At 41.0% G+C, this 21,460-nt stretch overlaps 1 protein-coding gene across 8 annotated transcripts in view; it reads right to left on the bottom strand.

Moving 5' to 3' along the window:
* NRF1 (nuclear respiratory factor 1) overlaps nucleotides 1–21,460 on the bottom strand; it is a 105,702-nt gene that overhangs the window by 70,640 nt on the left and 13,602 nt on the right. For 6 of the 8 annotated variants that reach the window (XR_012156870.1, XM_073328932.1, XM_073328931.1 and 3 more), the window contains exon 2: nucleotides 5,484–5,715. Coding sequence is in view for 7 of the 8 variants with exons in the window: in XM_073328932.1 (XP_073185033.1) it covers nucleotides 5,484–5,706 (223 nt within the window). In the remaining variant the exon portion in view is untranslated. Of the gene's footprint in view, nucleotides 1–5,483; nucleotides 5,716–5,847; nucleotides 7,575–20,796; nucleotides 20,944–21,460 lie in introns of those variants that run through there. The other 2 variants (XM_073328928.1, XM_073328930.1) reach the window with 2 other exon arrangements.

The following is a 21,460-nucleotide window of genomic DNA, read 5'->3' on the forward strand; positions in this document are numbered from 1 at the left end:
ATGGCAGCTAAAATTCAATGTTGACTAATGACATTGGAAAACATAATCCCAACTATACACAGAAAATGATGAGAATTAGCTGTTACTAATCAAGAAAGAGATCTGAGTCACCGTGGATAGTTCTCTGAAAACATCTGCTCAATGTGCAACGGCAATCAAAAAGCGAACAGAATGTTAGGAACCATTAGGAAAAGGATAGAAAAGACAGAAAATATCATGTCACTAAATAAATCCATGGTACGCCCGCAACTTGAATACTGTGTGCAGTTCTGGTTGCCCCATCTCACAAAAGATAAATTAGAATTGGAAAAAGTAGAGAGAAGGGCAATAAAAATGACTGAGATATACAAAGAGAGATTAAAAAGACAGCAACTGTCCAGCTGAGAAAAGAGATGACTAAGGGAGGATAGGATAGAAGTCTATAAAATCATGACTGGTATGGAGAAAGTGAATAGGGAAGTGTTATTAACCCTTCACATAACACAAGAACCAGGGATCATCTAATGAAATTAATAGGCAGCAGGTTTAAAACAAACAAAAGGAAGTACTTCTTCAAACAACGCACAGCCAACCTGTGGAACTCATTGCCAGGGGATGTTGTGAAGGCCAAAAGTGTAATTGGGTTAAAAAAAGAATGGGATAAATTCATGGAGGATAGGTCCATCAATGGCTATTAGCCCAGATGAGTCAGGGATGCAACCCCATGCTTTGGGTATCCCTATGTCTCTGACTGCCAGAAGCTGGGACAGGACAACAGGGGATGGATCACTCAATGATTGCCTCTTCTGTTCATTACCTCTGGGGCACCCGACACCGGCCACTGTCAGAAGACAGGATACTAAGCTAGATGGACAATTGGGCTGACCCAATAGGGTTATTTTTATGCTCTTAAAAGAGAGAATTTAAACAGAGTAAAACCTAGGAGGACCCCTACAAAAAAAACACAGTACTGGAGAACATACTCTAGCCAGGAATAATCCTGCACCAGGACTAGGGAAGAAATGAACTGGTCAACATAAAAGGGATTTCCTATCTTTAACGTCTACAATTCAAATCCAGGTTATTAGATTTCTCTGTGACTGAGGAGTTGGCTCAAGGGAGTCACACCACATGCACCTGTGTTTGGCTACTGCAAGTACGGTAGAACCTCTGAATTACAAACACCAGAGTTATAAACTGACTGGTCAACCACAAACCTATTTTGGAACCGGAAGTATGCAATTAGGCAGCAGCATAGATGCGAGACGCCGCCCCCCAAAAAAAGCAAATACAGGACAGTACTGTGTTAAAAAAAAACTACTAAAAAAATAAAGGGAAATTTAAAAAAAAAGATTTGACAAGGTAAAGATACTGTTTCTGTGCTTGTTTCATTTAAATGAAGATGGTTAAAAGCAGCATTTTTCTTCTGCATAGTAAAGTTTCAAAGCTGTATTAAGTCAATGTTCAGTTGTAAACATTTGAAAGAACCACCATAACGTTTTGTTCAGAGTTACAAACATTTCAGAGTTACCAGGTGTTCATAACTCTGAGATTCCACTGTACTGAAATGTATGCAAATCCCGCTGACTCACATAAGCTATAATGATCAAGGTGCAGAGCATCCCTTAGCGATTAATGACCCGCTGAGGGAGGGGAGGTAAAAGCTTGACGTACAAGCAGTGGCCATTAACACCAGGAAATGCCCTGCCCTAAGATTATTGCAATTATAAAATGAAAATGAAAAAAAGAGTCACAAACACAGAATCATAGGACTGGAAGGAACCTTGAGAGGTCAGCTAGTCCAGTCCCCTGCACTCATGGCAGGATTAAGTATTATTGTATGGGTGATGCAGTTAGCACTGTTCTGCACAAGGGTATTGTTAACCTATTTGGCAACATCCCTTTAAAATAAACCCCCTGCTGAAGCTGCTTTAAGCATTACTGTTGAAAGCATTATGAACAGTAAAAATCTTCTGATGCAGCACCAACATCACTGCAGGATGGACACTGCTTTATGCTCTCCAGCTCCGGGCCCTCCACTTGCCAGGCCACAGTAATGCCCCGGTAATAGCGATCTGCAGAGCAGCAGGGAAGCACCAAAACGCAGAGTTAAAATTAAAACCTTCAAAAGCAAACTTCAAAACCAGATTTCCTGCAGCAAGCAGCTGGGCCTTCTGCACACTGAACTCAGGGAAGGGGCAGTTTTCTCCGTTTTTGTTAATAGTCTGGAGGAATGAGGACAGGGCTTAGAGTCAGGAAGCCCTGGGCTCTGATTCTGGCTCCATCAATGACTTGCTATTTGACTCTTGAACAAGTCACAACCTCTGCCCCTCAGTTTTCCCATATGCAAAATGGAAACACTTCATAACTGGTTTTACAAGGGTGTTGCAAAAATCAATTAACTTACGTTTATATAAATCTTTGAACATGAATTGCTACAGACATATTAAGCGTCATATTATTGGTGACCCCAGACTAGTGCCATGTGCATTTAATGGGAAGAACAAAATTCAAATCTCAGATATTGCTTCTCATCTCTGCCGAGCCTGTGAAGAATGGGAAGATTATGGAGGGGCTGACCAGCACTCCTGAGGTAGTCTGCTGTTGCTGGTTAATTGGGTAGTCACATTAACTACGACAAAGAAAATCCAGCCCAGCCCCTCCACAAGTGGAATCAGAGCAATACATAGGCTTTGTACTGGAAAGTGTAAGATGACATACAGATCCACATGACATTGCAGGCTGGATTACCAGCCCACTGAATTTCACATGACATGACCTGATAACACCAACCTGTAGCAGGGGTAGGCATCACTTGTGTGGTGTTAGGGCAAGCTGGTGAGTGAGGGAAGGCAAAAGTTAAACAGAAAGGACAAAGACAACTTTAGCAAGTTGTGTGACCTTCCAATTCTATTCTAAATTCATTATGACTTTTAATCTCTACGGAGAGACAGGGCTGGAGATCAGAAACTCAACAGCAGTCTTCGGAGTCTATCAATTCTTATTGCTAGGCTGCCCTCTGGTGGCCAGTCCTAGAATTTTATAGAATGCACTTAATTAAAAGCTCTGCCGAAGATGGGACATTGAGAAATCCAGGAGAAGGAAGAATTTGGGGGTTTTTTTCCATTTGTTTGGTTTTGAATAACTGTTACTGTGACCTCGCAGCTTGAGGACACTGAAGGAGAAGTGAGATGTCAGGAGGGATCTAATGGTGACTTTGCTTACCAGAATTAGGAGGTAACTCCATGCACTGGACAGACATTATTTATAAAAAGAAGAACAGGAGTACTTGAGGCACCTTAGAGACTAAAATTTATTAGTGCATAAGCTTTCATGAGCTACAAAAAGCTTAGGCTCTAATACATTTGTTAGTCTCTAAGGTGCCACAAGTCCTCCTGTTCCTTTTGAGGATATAGATGAACACGGCTGCTACTCTGAAACCAGCCATTATTTAGTATTTGTACTATTATTTTTTTATTTGTGGCCCAGGACTCCACAGTGGTAGGTGCTCCAGGATCACCTAGAGGCCTCAACCAGGTCATAGCTCCATTGTACCTGGCACTGTACAAACATATAGTAAATGACAACCCCTGCCCCAAAGAGCCTACACTCTAAGGAAAGAATGGAATCAAAAAAGGCCTGGAGACAGGAGCTGGAGAAGGAAAAAATGGAGTGCAAAACTGGCATCACTGTGGATGCAGTGAGGTCTGGGATGTAGGTGAGAGTAGAACTAAACTGTGAATGAGGGAAGTCAGGAGAATATTTGGGAATAAAAAATAAGGAATTTGGTTTCAGCCACCTCTTAGTCAGCAGCCTCAGTTTGCAATCCCAGAATTGGGTGGTGGTGTGAAAAACACTGTGGTGACACAAAGAATACCAACTTCCAGAGAGGAAGGAATAGAAGGTACAGATGGACCCTGAAGAAACCAGAATCCAGGCATTCGATTGCTCTTAATGCCTTCTCCTAAGAAAAGGGGGTGCTGGTGGCCAATTTTTTGAAGGCATTTTCATCAGGAGGGTTTCTCAGGTTCAAATCAGTCAGAGCAGGGACCTTCAAGCTATTGGCAATTCTGGAGATGGTCGTCACATGCTCTCTCTCTCGTTTTTTCATGAAAGGTCTCCGTTTCATTTCAACACAGAACAAAAACAAATGTCAAAACCTCACATTTTTTTTTTTGCAAAATGCAATTCTTGTTTTCTGGCCAGTCCCAGTGCTCTGTGGCTCCAGGACAAAGGGGGAGGGATTGGGTGCACAGACAACAACCCTTCTATTTCCTTTTTTGCATTAACTTCCTTTTCAAAATTGTACCTGATACGTTGGCAGACCTACAAGGCAACTGATGATAACCCCTCCACCCCCTCTGCTTCAGAGGCATTTTAGCAATCTGGTTATTAATCCAAACCAGACAAATCTCATTTGGGCTGCAAGTTCCACCTGCTAAAATCCAATTTATCGGACGCATGCAGTGGAAAATTATTTCCCCATGCTTGCTTCCCCCCCCCCCCCCCCCAGTCACTCTCACCTTCTTGTCAACTGTTGAAAATGGGCCATCCTGATGATCGCTACAAAAGGTTTTTTTCCTCCTGCTGATATTAGCTCACCTTAATTGATCACTCTCGTTATAGTGTGTATGGCAACACCCATTGTTTCATGTTCTCTGTGTATATAAATCTCCCCACTGTATTTTCCACTGCATACATCCAATGAAGTAGGTTTTAGCCCACGAAAGCTTATGCTCAAATAAATTTGTTAGTCTCTAAGGTGCCACAAGGACTCCTCGTTCTTTTTGCTGATACAGACTAACACGGCTACCACTCTGTAACACAATTCAGTAAACATCCACAGCTTCACAGGTTGCCTTTTGTTCAGCACGAGCACACCAAGGTTTACTTTGGCACAGGAATGATGTTAGGCCAGTCTGTGACTGGTTATCTGCTCCTATGTTTGAGGCCAATAGGGTTAGGACCAATCCATGATTTCAAGGACAGGAGGTAGGAGCTTCACTGGAAAAGGCCTATGACTTTGGAATGTTTTCCTACTTAAAATATGCCCAAGCCCATAAGTGGCATCTTCTTAGGTGAGGCTAAAGATGTGCCAGTTTCCGTCCTAGTCTGGGTTGTGGGGGATTTATTGGGTTATTTTGGTTAGTGTTCTTTTGCCGCACTGTTTTATTTGGTGATGAAAGCTGGTTACGCTTTGAAATTTTCTGCCTCTTCTTTACCTTTCTGCGCAGCAATCAGATACTGCTGGCACTTGCATTTTAACGACAAATATATTTTCCCCAGCTCCACCACACTGCGGATATCAACATGGCATTACTCAATACAGCAACACCCATTCTGTTGGCATTGCAGGGCCCTGTAATTAAACCTGGCACAATAACCACCCAGCCCGGTTTGGTGAAAAGAGACGTCAGTCACATTAAAGGACTGCACTCAAGTGCTATTTGCAACTAACGCCTGGGACAGCAGGCAAATAATCACAAGTGCCCAAGTAAGCTTACCTGCAGCAGCCAGGTGGGCAGTGACCTCATCAGCAGCAGTAGAGTTGAGAATATCAGAGTCATCATAGGAGGTATCCTCAGGAGAAGACGGTGAATCTTCATCTGCGCTCAACATGCTGTGTTCTGTGTATGTGGCCACATGGACCTGCTGCACCTGCTGAGCCACGGCATGGGCCTCAATGGTGTCCATGTGTTCTGTTTTGGTCACCCCGTGTCCTTCCATTAATAGCTACTGTTAAGGGAGACAAGAAATGACAGGACAAACATTACTAAACTGACGCATTGTAATAAAATGGGGTTGACCATCTCTCCTGCCACACTCAGATCACTCCACTGACCGAGAATGGGACAGAAATTATCTTACCCAATGGAAGTTGCCCTTTGGGCGACAATTGATGGCTGCACCGGGAGGCAGAGAAGGAACTGGAAATTTAAAACAAGAGGTATAAAAAACCTTGCTTCCAAACATTGAGGGGATAATCTTTGTTGAGGGAGAAGTCCTCCAGGATCCAATTACCCTTGGTAAAGTGACAGCCCCACCCTCCCGCACACACACTTCGAGATGTTTGACCAAAGACACAAACGGCTGCCACTACACTATGTAGAGGTTATTATTAAATTGAGTTTTCTGTGTAGAGAGTCTAGTCATCAGGTCAGAATCATTATGGCCAAACACAAAGGTTTCATGAAGTACCCTTGTCTGACATGACTAGCAGTAAACCACCGAATAAAAGAATAAATATGTAGCACTTATATAATGTTGTACATTCTCAAAGAACTTTACAACCATTAACTCATCAACCCTCACACAGTCCCTGAAAAAGCTTGGGGGGGAAGACAGGAGCAAAGAAATGGCCATTTGCAGGTACATATGCAAGCCACATGTTGTGCGTGAATTGTTATATACTGACATTCAGATTCCTGTCCCTGATCTGTTATCACTGAAAGATTTCATGGAAGAAATTAGTTTTAAAAGGAGAGATGTGAATGAAGAGAGGGCGGTTAACTAGGACACAATATGTGGAAGATCACTGCAGGCACAAGAGACACAAAGGAAGAAATCAGGAAGATGAAAGTGCAAGGCAAGAAACAGATGCACCTGTTAGGGAGGAGGTTTGCATGAAGTGAGGGGTAAGGTGGGAGGAAGAAAGGGGAGCAAGAATGCATGTGGGGTGAAGCGGAAAGGACCAGAAGCCTGCATTCGATTCAGAAGGAGAGGGGAAGCCCAAAGCGATCTTTAAGAAAGGGCATGACGCAGTCAAAGCTATGGGAGAAACACATTTTTTGTAGCAGCATTTTGAGCAGACAGAGACAAGAAAAGAGGAAGTTGCAGTAGTCCAAGCAGGACATAATCAAAGCTCAGATAAGGGATTTAGCAGTCAGGATGGAAAGGAAAAGATTGAATTGAAAGAGACTGTAAATGAAGAGTTGTCTGGATTTACAACAGCCTGGACGTTGTCAGGCATAGGAGAAAGATGTCATTCAGTTTCCGCCACGTGGTATTTAAGTTGGTGTCAGAACACCCAGGACAAGATGTAAGGCGGCAGGAGAGGTAGATTTGGAAGTAACCAACTATGGTGTGAACAGAGAAGAGGTTTCAAGGCCTTGCTGAGACTGGGATTTAAGCTCTGATGTTAGCACACGTTAACACACACATGCTACTATGACACTGTATGCCTCGGGCAGTCTGCACTGGAAAGTGTCATAGCTACCATCACACCTTCACAATACTACTTCAGGCAAGGTCTTAGACGGTAATTGGTGACCCTCAGAAGAGGTGAAATGAAGAGGATGGAACCAGAGGACAGCAGATTCAGGACGGCATTTGAGAAGAGGACGTCGAAGGAGTGGGAATAGGCTCAAGGAGCTTGGAGGTGAAGGGAGGAGCAAGAGATACGGTCGTAGAAAGGCCAACGGGGTCAAGAGAGAGGACACAGTGCCCACATTTAAACCCCTTAAGGATTTTAGTCACAAGCTGGTTTCTAAAGCCCACAGGTGGCAGCATTTCCTTTGCTCTGTCATGCAGGCACAAGTGACGTTTAAATGAGTTCTACCAACGCCAAAGACAAAGGACACCGAACGTGTTCTATTGTCAAAAGACAATATTCGCCAAAGACAAAGGACACCAAACGTGTTCCATTCCAAAGGACACCAAACGTGGGATACAAGCCCTTAAAAGTAGTCATGTAGAACTGAAAGTCTATTCTAAAATCTCTTTCCACATTTTTGACTGTCTGATAGTAACTGTTTCTTCAGGAAACATACAATGCATCTCAAGTGCAGGAGACAATTCCTCTGATAGGTTTTTTGCTTTTAAATTATTAAAAAGGAAAAATAATTTAGAGGAACCTATGTGAATCCCAAAGACTTCCATCCCTTGCTTACTACTATAGCAAGTCACAAAGGGTGGATAAGAGAATGCCCCCTATACTGATATTGAAGGCTATATAAATGGATTGTCTGGAGTTCCGTGTTTTGAGGTATGACATTACTTGCATAACAGGCAGGACCAGGAAATTGACAGTTTGTAATGCTCTACATACAGAGTTTGCTGAAGCAATGGCCAAAGGAAAGTAGGAAGAAGGTTGCTAGTGTGGGAGAGTGATACTGAACACAGAGAAGAACCAGTGACTTCCCATAACCTCAGCTGTACATAAGGTGTTTGGAATTTCATAAGGGATCTGGTTAGACCATATGTACATATCCTGGTGTCAGGCCCAGTTGAGGTAACCATGAACGCAATGTTGCCCCCAGGAGTTGCAAGGATATCAGACAGACCAACCTCTCCTGCCTAGTAAATTGGTAAATCTAATCAGTGATTTCCTGACATTTGGGCAGCCCCACACGCTCTTAAAAAGAGTCATTATTTCTATCATCCTGATAGGAGAGCCTTGGACCCAGTCAGAAGCCATGAAGGCATATCTCAGATCACCATTTTAGGTGAGGGAGTGATACCTTATTTATAAGGTTCAGATTTTGTCACGGTTATTTTTAGTAAAAGTCACGGGCAGGTCACGATCAATAAAAAAAATTCACAAAAAGAATACAGACTAACACGGCTGCTACTCTGAAAAATTCACAGAAACCCATGACCCGCCTGTGACCTTTACTAAAGAGAACAGGGAGTGGGGGTGATGACAAGCCAAAGTGGGGTGGGATGAGAGCCCAAGCCCCAGTGCAAGAGGGTGGAGGGGGTCCACCACCTGTCGACTGAGGCAGCTGACAACTCCGGCACCTCAGGTTGCAGAGCCCTTGACGGCTGACAGCCCCACAACTGAAGCAGAAAATGTCATGGAGGTCTCTGAAAGCCACGGAATCCATGATTCCGTGACATAATCTTATCCTTACTTATTTACTAGTACAAAAGAAAGGAAGAGGTCTCCAGACGCTGCCAGAAGGGCCTAAACTCCACAAGCTATTTAGGGCCATTTTTCTTTCCATGCATGTTCATGGCAGGTTTCTCCCACATCACTTTTTACTATGTACTTTTCTGAAGTGATTACACAACCCTTGCTAGGAACCAGTCTACTATACTACCGGGTCCACATGCACCACCAACTTTATAAAAAGGTGGGAAGGCTCCATCAGCTCTTTGTGATGTACTTTGAGCTCATGGGGGAGAAGCAGCAGGAAAGTGCCAAGTATTATTAGGGCATGGATTTTAATTAATCAGATGGTGACAGTGCAGTAATACACAGGGAAGTTTCTAAAGGCAGGGTGATACTGATTTATATCACAGCTGGTCAGCGAGTCAGATAGTCTAAAAACAGAGACCCTATTTCTGGAGTGGGGTGGGAAAAAGGGTTTGGTCACTGTGGTATCCAAGTGCTTGAGCTGATCGCACAGCTCACATGCACGTTTGTGTCACTTGCCTAGTGTGCAGGAGGCAGGGAGCATGGTCTAGTGGTTAGCACAGAGAAATGGGAACCAGGACTTTTGAGTTTCACATCTGACTTTGCCTTCACCAGAACACAATAGAAGTTTGTTACGTCACTTAATGTGCAACTGGAAGTAGCTCAGACACTAGGGTGATGACAGCAGTATAACCACCTATATGGAATAGAAATCCTTTAACCATCTGATATCAGGCACTCCATCTCTACTTGGGAAAAACCCCATCACTCATGCACTCAGGGAAGATTTACTATGTGAGAAGCATTTTGAGATCTTTGTCTGAAAGCTGCCAAATAGTATGGGAAATGAGAAAGATTCAGCTGAGACCACAAATATATGTATCTAAGGCGATGTCTACACTGCAGGGACTATAGCACCATAGCTATGTGGCATAACCCACTATGTAGCACAGGCGGAGCTTACAGCAACAGGAAGGGCTCTTCCATCGCTGTAGGACCACCAGCTCTCTGAGCAACAGTAGCTACATCTGCATCTATACCAGAGATTTTTCACAGCCCTGAGCGACATAACTAAGTTGACCTAACTTGTAAGTGTAGATCAGGCCAAAGTTGCAGTTTCTAGCTAAATATACTCTAGAGGAGCTCCATCTGACATGATAGCAAAACGGCGACCATAGGACCCACTCCATCAGGCTATAGAGATTTATACCTATTACTAAGTCACCTTCAAAATCACTGTCCTATCCGTAATAATCAAAGACCAGTAGAGCAAGATGATGCTACTTCCCAACTCTGTTTACGAGGCAGATTGTTAAATCAGAGCCATCCAGAAATAGCAGCAATTCAAACACCTCCAAAAAAAAACAAAAACAAAAACAAACCAGCAAGATGTTGAGAGGACACGGAAGTAAATTGAAAACATCAGCCAGATCTTCAGATGGAGGAACCTATTTGTCAATGTCCTACTGAAACAAGGAAGGGAAAATTAGGAGAAGTAGAACTGGGCAAAAAATTTTGCCCGGAAAAAAATTTTTTTGAAGAAAGATGCAGATTTGGGTTGATCAAAACTTTTCATGAAATTGGTACAGATTTGGGTGAATTGTTTCAGTCCAAAAAACAAATCAAAAACCCTAAAAAACTGAAAAGGTATAAAACATTTTATTTCAATATTTTCCAAAGAGAAATATTTAGAATTTGACTCAAAGAGACTGTTCTAAAATTACCTTTAGTTTTATTTTAAAAATTAAAAGAAAATAAAGCTCAATATCAAAGGAAATATTTGGTTTGAAGTGAAACAAAATGTTTCATTCGATCCAACATGATTTTTTTTTTTGAATTTTCAGAATTACCAGTTAACCAAAAAACAACTTATTTACATAGTTCTACTTTAAAATAGGCTTGATGGACCGGCCTTTTCCTGTTCAGTTACTCTGCCTCTTTCAGAGGTATGCAGTGGCCTTATTTTATGAAGCAATGCAACATTAAATGTTCTCTTCAGTTTAAAAAAGTTTATTGACTTAGAGTTGATGTTAGAGCAGGGATGACCAAAGCAGGACTTTGCAGATCAAAACAGCTCAGCGTCACCCTTTAGCATAGTGACATCGCCTCTGGAGACTAGTCGTTACTGTATGCAATGACAGGTTTCAGAGTAACAGCCGTGTTAGTCTGTATTCGCAAAAAGAAAAGGAGTACTTGTGGCACCTTAGAGACTAACCAATTTATTTGAGCATAAGCTTTCGTGAGAGTGATCACTTTAGATAAGCTATTACCAGCAGGAGAGTGGGATGGGAGGAGGTATTTTTTCATGCTTTGTGTGTATATAATAAGATCTTCTACACTTTCCACAGTATGCATCCAATGAAGTGAGCTGTAGCTCACGAAAGCTTATGCTCAAATAAATTGGTTAGTCTCTAAGGTGCCACAAGTACTCCTTTTCTGTATGCAATGAGCCATTTCATTCAGAATGAAGGCTGTTTGAATCACAAAGCAATATTGCACATTGGGAAAATGTAGTCTTCAGAGATTGCATGTTTAATATTAAAAGAGATGGGTGGCTGTAGTCAGCTTCACTTGATACAATTAGATATGATGCTCTGGCTCTTTTGGGGTAACGTTTGGACACTTTATTCAACTATGAAATTATAATCACTGCATTTTTTGAGACAGTAAATGAACTGTATAACAGACATTAGCATCCCTTAGGTAACCATGCAAAGTTACACAAATACATTTGATCTAGTTAATGGTAACGTTCATTCTACTTCAGCTTACAGTACACACTCATAGGCCTTTTCTACACAACACACACTTTGTCAGGGTAGCTATACTGGGTGAGCCCCTTGCAGTAGACCCTTCTTATGCTGACAAGGAAGAGTTTTTCTGGTGAGATAGTAACACTACTTCCCTGAATGATCTCAGCTATGCCGATAGCAGCACCCTTGAATTGGCACAGCTGTGTTTACAGTGGGGGTTTTGCAGGCAAAGCTATGTCGGTGAGGCAGTGTGGTATTTTCCCCCTGCACGCCTGACCAACTATGCCAACACAACACAACACGTAGTCTTCATCTGGTGTTTCTGAGACAGCCCCAAATAATAACTGGTCGTGTTAGCAGTGGAATTATTCATTATGAGAACTCTTTCACCTCCCCCCAATTCCTCCCAGATGAGCCCCACCTACATTTTGTAGCAGTTTATGGTTTCTTGCTCTCACTGACAGTCTATTCGATTTTTTATTCTTGATTTTTCTTGCCTTTTATTAAGTATGCATATACATATTTCATATGAGAAACTACTATTCTTTCCAGCTAATAAAGCAGAGTTCACGACTTGCGTATGAATGACACTGATACTGATCTCCTTTGCAAAGTGCTTTGAGATCTACTGATGAAAAGTGCCATAACAGAGCTGGACATTATTATGATGTTATTTAGGTGGCAGAGCTCTTTAAACCCTATAACAGTGGATTCCAGAACAATGTGCTTTTCATTTTTTTTTTTTTTAGGCAAATTCATTCAAGCCAGACAGACAAATTCTAATAAACTGACTACTAAGGTCATTTGTAGCCTAAGTGAACAGTTTTAAAGAAAATTAACTTTATTTCACGCAGTTGCTGCTCCCCCCCCCCCTTTTTTCTTCTTCTTCAGGGAGGGAGGATATGTTTGTGTTTGGTTTTGTTATTTAATTTCTTCCCCCAACATCTACAGCACCTTCTAATCCCCCAGGTTTTCCCATTTCCCAGCTCTTGGAAATCTTCCACCCCCAACCCAGCAATTGTGAAGATCATGAACACTATATTTGCATCTTTCAAACCTATTGTGTTATTCTTGTGGAGGGTCCCTTCAGATGAAACCAGTCCTAGTGGAAAATCACATTAGACAGACGTTTCTGCTGGCAACCATCAAACAGCGGTCAGCAAGTTTGTTTCTGTCTCTGCAGTTAAGCAGTTATCTATTTTGCATCCAGGAAGGCCATGTCTACACTACCCCAATGTCAGCAAAATTTATGTCGCTCAGGGATGTGAAAAAACACACCCCTGAGCAACATAAGTTTTGCAGGAATAAGCACTCATGTGCACAGCACTACGTCGGCGGGACACGTTCTGCCGACATAGCTCCCGCCGCTCATTTAGGTGATTTTATGTTGACAGGAGAGCTCTCTCCCATTGGCATAGAGAGGCTACACGAGTGATCTTACAGCGGCACGGCCGTATCAGTACAGCTGTGTCACTGTACGATCGCTTGTGTAGACATGACCTATCACTATGATGCCAATGAAGACATTTCCTGATTGTTGTAGCTCAGTCCAAAAGTATTTGACGAAGTATTTTGACATCAAGGCAATTTTTGACCCACCCAAAAAAAAAAAAAAAAAAGCAGCCCCTCTCTACACCCTGTGCAGCTGTTTAATATCTTTTTAAATCAGGGGGTTCTTTGATGTAAATTCAACTGCAATCAAACAGAACTAGAAGAATAACAAGCCTACAGGAGGACAAAACCAAACTACTAACTAATCTGAAAAACTCATAAAAGAGTTGAGGCTGCAAGCAAGGAGGAGGAAACTGATCCTCTTAAGCATGAAGTCTACAGGATGTTGAGCAAACAACCACACGGATTAAACAGAGGCATTGCCTACCACATGAAAGTTTTTGGTATAATTGAAGGAGTGAATGTGAACGGATATAACTGGCATAAGCCCTTGTGTGGATGCTCTATGAGAGAGACTTTTTTCAGCTTAGCTTATATCACTTGGGAAGGGGTTTATGCTCGTACTGCAACAAGTGTCAAAACCGGGGGAGGGGAGTGGGGCATAGACCTACATAGCTATACCTGTATAACTGGCTTTCCCAGATAGACAAGTCCTGAGAATATTTCAACCTCACCTCCTTACCACTGAACTATTACTACTTCAGCTGCTGTAGGAAGTGTGTGAGGTCGGGATACTGAAAGGGGAGGTATGCAAGAAAGGATTTCAGCCTTAAGACATGGACCACAATATGAAGTTTGAGAAGCAAGATAGTTATGGTTGACATTTAAATTGCCATTATGTTTCAGAGTTAAACACTCCATGAAAGGTAACTGGGCAGGTTATTGTTCTAGTCTGTGGATGCAGCATGGCATCGGGCCAAATTCCGAATGTTTTCTTCAGCTTTATAATTAGAGGCTAGAAACTACTCTGTAAGTATTAAAACGCTTAAATTTTCAAAAAACACTGGAAATACAGAAAAATGCACAGGAAGACACCACTTGCCTAGAAATATCACACAGATTTCCAAAGCCCCACCAGTAACTAAAATCAGAAAGCCCCAAAAGATTTTGGGGTTTGAAACATTTGTTATAACTAGGGGTCGATTAATCGCAGTTAACTAAAAAAATTAACTGTGATTAATCGCACCGTTAAACAATAGAATGCCAACTGAAATTTATTAAATTTTTTTGGATGTTTTTCTACATTTTCAAATATACTGATTTCAATTACAACACAGAATACAAAGTGTACACTGCTCACTTTATATTATTTTTTATTACAAATATTTGCACTGTAAAAATTATAAACAAAAGAAACAGTATTTTTCAATTCACTTTATACAATACTGTAGAGCAATCTCTTTATCGTGAACGTGCAACTTAAAAATGTAGATTTTTTTGGGTACATAACTGTACTCAAAAACAAAACAATGCAAAACTTTAGAGCCTACAAGTCCACTCAGTCCTACTTCTTGTTTAGCCAATTGCTAAGACAAACAAGTTTGTTTACATTTACAGGAAATAATGTTGTCCACTTCTTATTTACAATGTCACCAGAAAGTGAGAACAAGCATTTGCATGGGACTTTGGTAGCCGGCACTTCAAGGTATCTACATGCCAGATATGTTAAACATTTGTATGCATCTTCATGCTTCAGCCACCATTCCAGAGGACATACTTCCATGCTGATGATGCTCATTAAAAAAATAATGCGTTAATTAAATTTATCACTGAACTCCTTGGGGGAGAATTGTATGTCTCCTGTTCCATTTTACCAGCATTCTGCCATATATTTCATGTTATAGCAGTCTCAGATGATGACTCAGCACACTGTTCATTTTAAGAACACTTTCACTGCAGATTTGACAAAACGCTAAGAAGGTACCAATGTGAGATTGTTAAAGATAGCTACAGCACTTGACCCAAGATTTAAGAATCTGAAGTGCCTTCCAAAAATCTGAGGGATGAGTTGTGGTACATGCTTTCAGAAGTCTTAAAAGAGCAACACTCTGATGCGGAAACTACAAAACCCAAACCACCAAAAAAGAAAATCAACCTTCTGCTGGTGGCATTTGACTCAGATGATGAAAAAGAACATTTGTCAGTCTGCACTGCTTTGGACTGTTATTTGGACTGTTATCGAGCAGAAACCATCATCAGCATGGACGCATGTCCTCTGGACTAGTGGTTGAAGCATAAAGGGACATATGAATCTTTAGCGCATCTGGCATGTAAATATCTTGCGACACCAGCTACAACAGTGCCATGAGAACACCTGCTCTCACTTTCAGGTGACATTGTGAACAAAAAGTGGGCAGCATTATCTCCTGCAAATGTAAACAAACTTGTGTGTCTGAGCAATTAGCTGAACAGGACTAAGTGGACTTGTAGGCTCTAAAGTTTTCCATTTTATTTCTGAATGCAGGTTTTTTGGAACATAATTCTACATTTGTAAGTTCAACTTTCATGTCAAAGAGATTGCATTACAGTACCTGTATGAGGTGAATTGAAAAATACAATTTATTTTGGTTTTTTACAGTTCAAATATTTGTAATAAAAATAAATACAAAGTGAGCACTGTACATTTTGTATTCTGTGTTATAATTGAAATCAATATATTTGAAAATGTGGAAAACATCCAAAATATTTAAATAAATGGTATTCTATTATTAAACAGTGTGATTAATTGTGAGTAATCGCTTGACAGCCGTAGTTATAACATGCAAAGATGCTACAGACCCTGTAATATAGACGGGCCTTAGAGACATATACTTGTGGTCTCAACTAAATTTTTCTTATTTCCCATACTATTTGGCAGCTTTTAGCCAAGGACCTCAAAATGCTTCTCACATGGTAAATCTTCCCCGAGAGCATGAATGGTGGGGTTATTCCCATATACAGGTGGAATGCCTGACATCAAATGGTTAAACGATTTCTATTTCATATAGGTTATTAAGCTGAAAATTGATTAGAAACCATTCTCTAATTGAGCCAAAATGTGGCGCTTGATCCAGGAGTTGAGTGTGGAAAAACTAGCCAGCAGCAAGGGTTGCAGGAGAACTGTTCTCTACAGCTTTCATTACAAAAAAGTCTCTATTATGCGGGCTAAGAAAACCTCCAAAAATGGGAATGTAATGGAGCAATGTCTGTCTGAATTTGCAGAGAGCTTGAAGCAATAGTTCTCAAACGTGAACTGTTCCTGTCACTTCAGTGGGTGCTAACTCAAATGCCAGTGGTGACATTTAAAATGTCCACATTGTTAACTATTTCACTGTTCATCAAAATATATCAAAGGAGCCTTGGCTTGCCCAATGTTAAAAAAAAACATGCTAGCCTGCTGTAATTGACCTTAACACCACACATTTTTTTGCCCATCAAGAGAATTATTAGAGATGAACACTTTAAATCAATGTACTTTCCATCATTTAAATTTACTTGAGGAATTTCACTCAGCCTGGTTCAAAAAAAATTTTTTTTTTAAATAAATGCTAACTTTTTTGTCTACCCCTTTGGAAGATTCCTGTAATTAATGATTGTTTTATGAATGAAAACTGAATTTGAATATAGAAAAAGGCTTGAGAGATAATTTAGACAATTCATGCTGAACCCCACTATGTCTGCGTGCACACACCCTCAGAGCACACTCCTGACACATCTGCTCCATATCTCTCTAAAGAAAACAGACACTGGATAGAGACAGAAGCCTGGGGAACACAGGTGTACACTCTGATTTTGAAGTGGTAGGCAGAAATGAGCAATGAAGAGTGATAAAATACAGCAGTGCAGGCTTTGCTCTCTGTCCCTGCCAAAATACTCAATAAAAATCCTCTTTTACTGTTGAGTTACATAACCAGACCCTCATTTTTAATTATAACAGACTTTAACATTTTAGAAAAATATTCAAAGGGACGAAATATGCCTTTGAATGGTTCATCATATAACACGTATGCCAAGAAGCTATCATGATATTATCTTTTTTTTAAAAAAAAAAAAAATCTTGTTTTCTAGAAACCAGCACTGCTTCACCATCAGATCAGTGCACAACATTTTCTTCCCACATAAGCAGAGGTAGGAGATTTATATTTTACAAAAATGAGACAGAAGGAAGCTTTTGCATTCAGAACCAAGGCTGAGTCACAAATATGGTAAAAACACAATAGTTAAGGGAAGAGTTCACTAGCTTGTGGTGGTCTCCAGTGTTTTCCATAAGTTATTTAATAATTTTTTGTGAGGCATGTAATAATCCTAAAAAAAGATCAAACCAATAAGTCATTGGTAGCCACTGTTGAGGTGGGAAGCCATTTGTAATTCAGATTGTTCAATTAGCCCGGCCCTTTCCCAAACAAAATAATTGGGCGAAGTGAAAGAATCATCCAGTCAGAGGCAAGCGAGTGATGTTCAACAGGACTCACATGGTATGTATGAGATAGGCAGGGACTCCATGAACATGAGTGGCAGCGTTTGGTGGCCAAACTGCAACATCCTGTGAAAGACGTTCATTTCTACCATCCTTTAAAACGGAATACTAGGCTTTACAAATTATATTGAGTGGAGAGAAAGAGGGCTAACAATTGTCAGCACCCTTTCAAGATCTGCCTTAAGCAAGTGTAATACCAATGATTAGTTGGCAATTCACAAGCCATCTTGGACTCCATTCCTCTTCCTCCAAACCCACTTAAGACAGAGTCAGCTACCTAACCAATATCTTCCCCTCCCAGCAATGAGAACAGAGGGCAAGAAAACTTAATACCCAACTCACTATCCTACTTTTTACTTAGATACAAGATGATTTAATGTCTGGATATTGAAGATAGACAAAAACAGATTGGAAATAAGGCGTAAATTCTTAACAGTGAGAGTAATTAACCACTGGAACAATTTACTGGGGGGTGGTGGGGGTGGATTCTCCATCACTACAATTTTTAAAACAAGACCGGATGTTTTTCTAAAAAACTCTGATCTAGGAATTATTTTGGGAAAGTTCTCTGGCCTGTGTTACACAGGAGATCAGACCAGATGATTACAATGGTCCCATCTGACCTGGGGATCTATGAATTGCAGGACCAACTCCATTCAGAGCCCTGAAAATTAAGTGACCTTAAATTTAGCCCTATAATGTCCGATGGGAAGCCACTATAAAGAGCAAAGCACTGGCTGACACACTCTCAGCAGCTAGTGCTACTGAAGAGGCACAAGGCTGCATTCTGCACTAATTGAAGCTTTAAAAAAAAAAAGTAAGTGTTGGGGTGCCATAGCGAGTACATTGCAATATTCTAGCCTGGAGTTTACAAAGCCAAGGATCTCTGTGACACACCCCATGTTTGCTTAATAAGATGTGACACAGACTTCTGGTTAGTTGACTATGACATTTTTGGTGGCTGCCACTGAGAGTCCTGCAGGCTACAAACCAATTTGACACTCTTTGTGAAGACCCCTTCAGTACAGATCCTATAATATACAATCTAATCACATGAAACAAGACAGGACCCTGAGGAAGGTAACATTAGGCAAACAGGTTTCAGAGTAACAGCCGTGTTAGTTTGTATTCGCAAAAAGAAAAGGAGTACTGCAATTTATTTGAGCATAAGCTTTCGTGAGCTACAGCTCACTTCATCTGATGAATTGGATGATTCATTGGTTAGCCTCTAAGGTGCCACAAGTACTCCTTTTCTATTAGGCAAACAGGGGCAGGGGAGGAAGGAACAGACAAACCAACACTGTGGTGGTTTGACTGACACAGTACGTGCATCATGTTCCCTTTTAAAAATTAAGTTAATGTAGTGGACTAGCATAGGAGAGTGGGCCACTTTTACATGTTTCCTCTCATAACCCTGTTGGCAGAATTCTTACTTTGCTTAAAGAGAATAGTAATGTTGCTGTCCCCTCCCAAATCCCTTATCTATTTGTTCCCTGTGTTATTAGTAAGTAGATAATTGGCAATGATAATTTTGACTTCACACAGAAGTTCAGTGTAGAGTTAATTGGTTGAATCTTCTGGCACTAAGCACACATTCCTGGCAGCAGAATGCCTGCAACAGATTCCATTTTTTATTCAGCTTTTTCACGCTTCTTGTAGTTTTGACTTCAACTGCCCAAGTATGGAATCTGTTTTCATTGAGCTTTTCTACCAAATAGGGAATACCTCCTCTGTTTCTTATCCTGTTTGTAACGTCAACATCATCTGGAGTTTAATATCCCCTCCATGCGTTCAACCCCGCACAGTAAACAGTCATGTTTGCTTTGCATTAGGCACTGAATATCACACTGGCGTTTTGTTCACACATGCTGTTGTGGTAAGCTAACCAAGGGGATTTTTGTAGAACAGTCCTGTGGGCAGCAGACATCTGACCTGGCTGTTGGAGAGCAGGCTGCAGTGTTTCAGCTGTACCCATCAACAGTTGACCGCTAAATTACTTTTTGTGGCTTTCCAATGGCTTTAATTACAGATCAGCCTCTTACAACAAAACTGGTTTCTGAAACAAGTCTCAGTGTATTTGCAATTTAATGTTACTCCTTCTTTAGCGACTGTCACAGGGCTTGGTCGCTACAGGCTGCTGCTTCTTCAATATCTTTGTGAAGCTACTGGAGAAAACCGTGAGAAAATATGAAGTATGCCATCAATATGCCAAAGATGCTCAGCTCTACATCAGCCTCTCGTAAGGCCCTGGCAAAACCACGAATGAACTTTCTAACATCTCATGAATGAAAGCCATGTAGCTTATGATTTAGCAGATCAGACTGATATAGTGCTTCCCCATTCTTTGAAGAACTCACAAAAAGAATGCAGCTGCCCTCACCGGAGGGTACTTGCCTACCTTTCAGAGAAGCTCTCAGTATCAGCATTCTAGCTATATCCTCCTCTACTCTCAAATAGCAATAGTAGCGAGAAACACCTTTCGCCTTGGACAGGCCATGAGACTGTGTTGGTCTGAATCAGTGCAATGGTCAGCTATCTTTGTTACATGAAAGCTACACTAGAGCACCATGCTCTACCTACTGCTAGTCTTAAAGGTCGCTTGGAAGTTTCAGGTGGTGCAAAAGGCAGCTGCCTACCTTTTAGGTACGTTCTACTGATGGGAGTATATTACAACTGAACTCTAGATTCCACACTGGCTGTCAATTCATGTCCAGAGGAAATCTGATGAGCTGGGTTGGCATCTATGAAGCTGTACATGGTCTAGATCCGTGGTTCTCAGCCAGGGGCATGCGTAGCCCTAGGGGTACACAGAGGAATTCCAGGGGGTACATGAACTCATCTATATATTTGCCTAGTTTTGCAACAGGATATATAAAAAGCACTAGCGAAGTCAGTACAAACTAAAATTTCATAGAATGACTTGTCTAAACTGCTCTATATACTATACACTGAAATACAAGTATGATATTTATATTCCAATTGATTTTATAATAATTATACGATAAAAATGAGGAAGTCAGCAATTTTTCAGTAATAGTGTGTTGTGACACTTTTGTATCTTTATGTCTGATTTTGTAAGCAAGCAGTTTTTAAGTGAGGTGAAACTTGGGGTACGCAAGTCAAATCAGACTCCTGAAAGGGTATAGTAGTCCAGAAAGGTTGAGAGCCACTGGTCTAGATCGCTTCCTTCCCTATGCTTCACTGTAACAACTGTACTTTTACACATGCTCTTGTTATGTGTTCAAAGAGTGACATTGGTGAGAGCAGAGAAAAGGGCGGTTTCTTTGGAGAGCACTCACCTCAATAATTCAATTCCGTCAGACACCATGAGTCCAAATTTGGCCATGTTTAGAGGAAGAATGGAAGACAAATATTGTTCATGCTTCCCATCAAGTGCAAGTTTTGGAATCTTCTAACAGTAGGGCTCCTTGATGCCTTTATGGAGTCTGCCAATCATAATGGGTTGGCTGTTATGGAGGATCAAAAGGTATATACAGTTTCACATTCTGGGGAATATGTATTTGGCATCATTCTAACCTATGGAAAGTGTACCCAGAATCCAGGGCGATGATTCTCTTAATAAGGAAATAGTGCAATTAGTCAAGCTGGAGTTCTTTTTAAGTCTTCAGTATTGCTGAAATTTAATTAAAGACAAATCTAAAACCTAACACACAACTTGACTTTTCCATAAGGGCTTGTCTACATGGAGAAATTTATCAGCATAATTACAGCAGTATAAACTTCCCATACAGTTACTCTTATTCCAGAATTTATTCCAGTATAACTACAGCAGTATAATTATGCCTGTAAATTTCCCCATGTATCCAAACCCTAAGCAAATAGGTTCAAGAAGGGACAAAATTCCAAAGAATGCAATCTTTCTCCTTAAAATTTTCCATCAAAGTTCTGTGTAGCAGCACAAGTGCAGGGATCATATACATTTCACACTAAACAACGGGATCA

Source organism: Lepidochelys kempii, chromosome 1, assembly GCF_965140265.1.
Source record: "Lepidochelys kempii isolate rLepKem1 chromosome 1, rLepKem1.hap2, whole genome shotgun sequence".
NCBI classification, from domain to species: Eukaryota; Metazoa; Chordata; order Testudines; family Cheloniidae; genus Lepidochelys; species Lepidochelys kempii.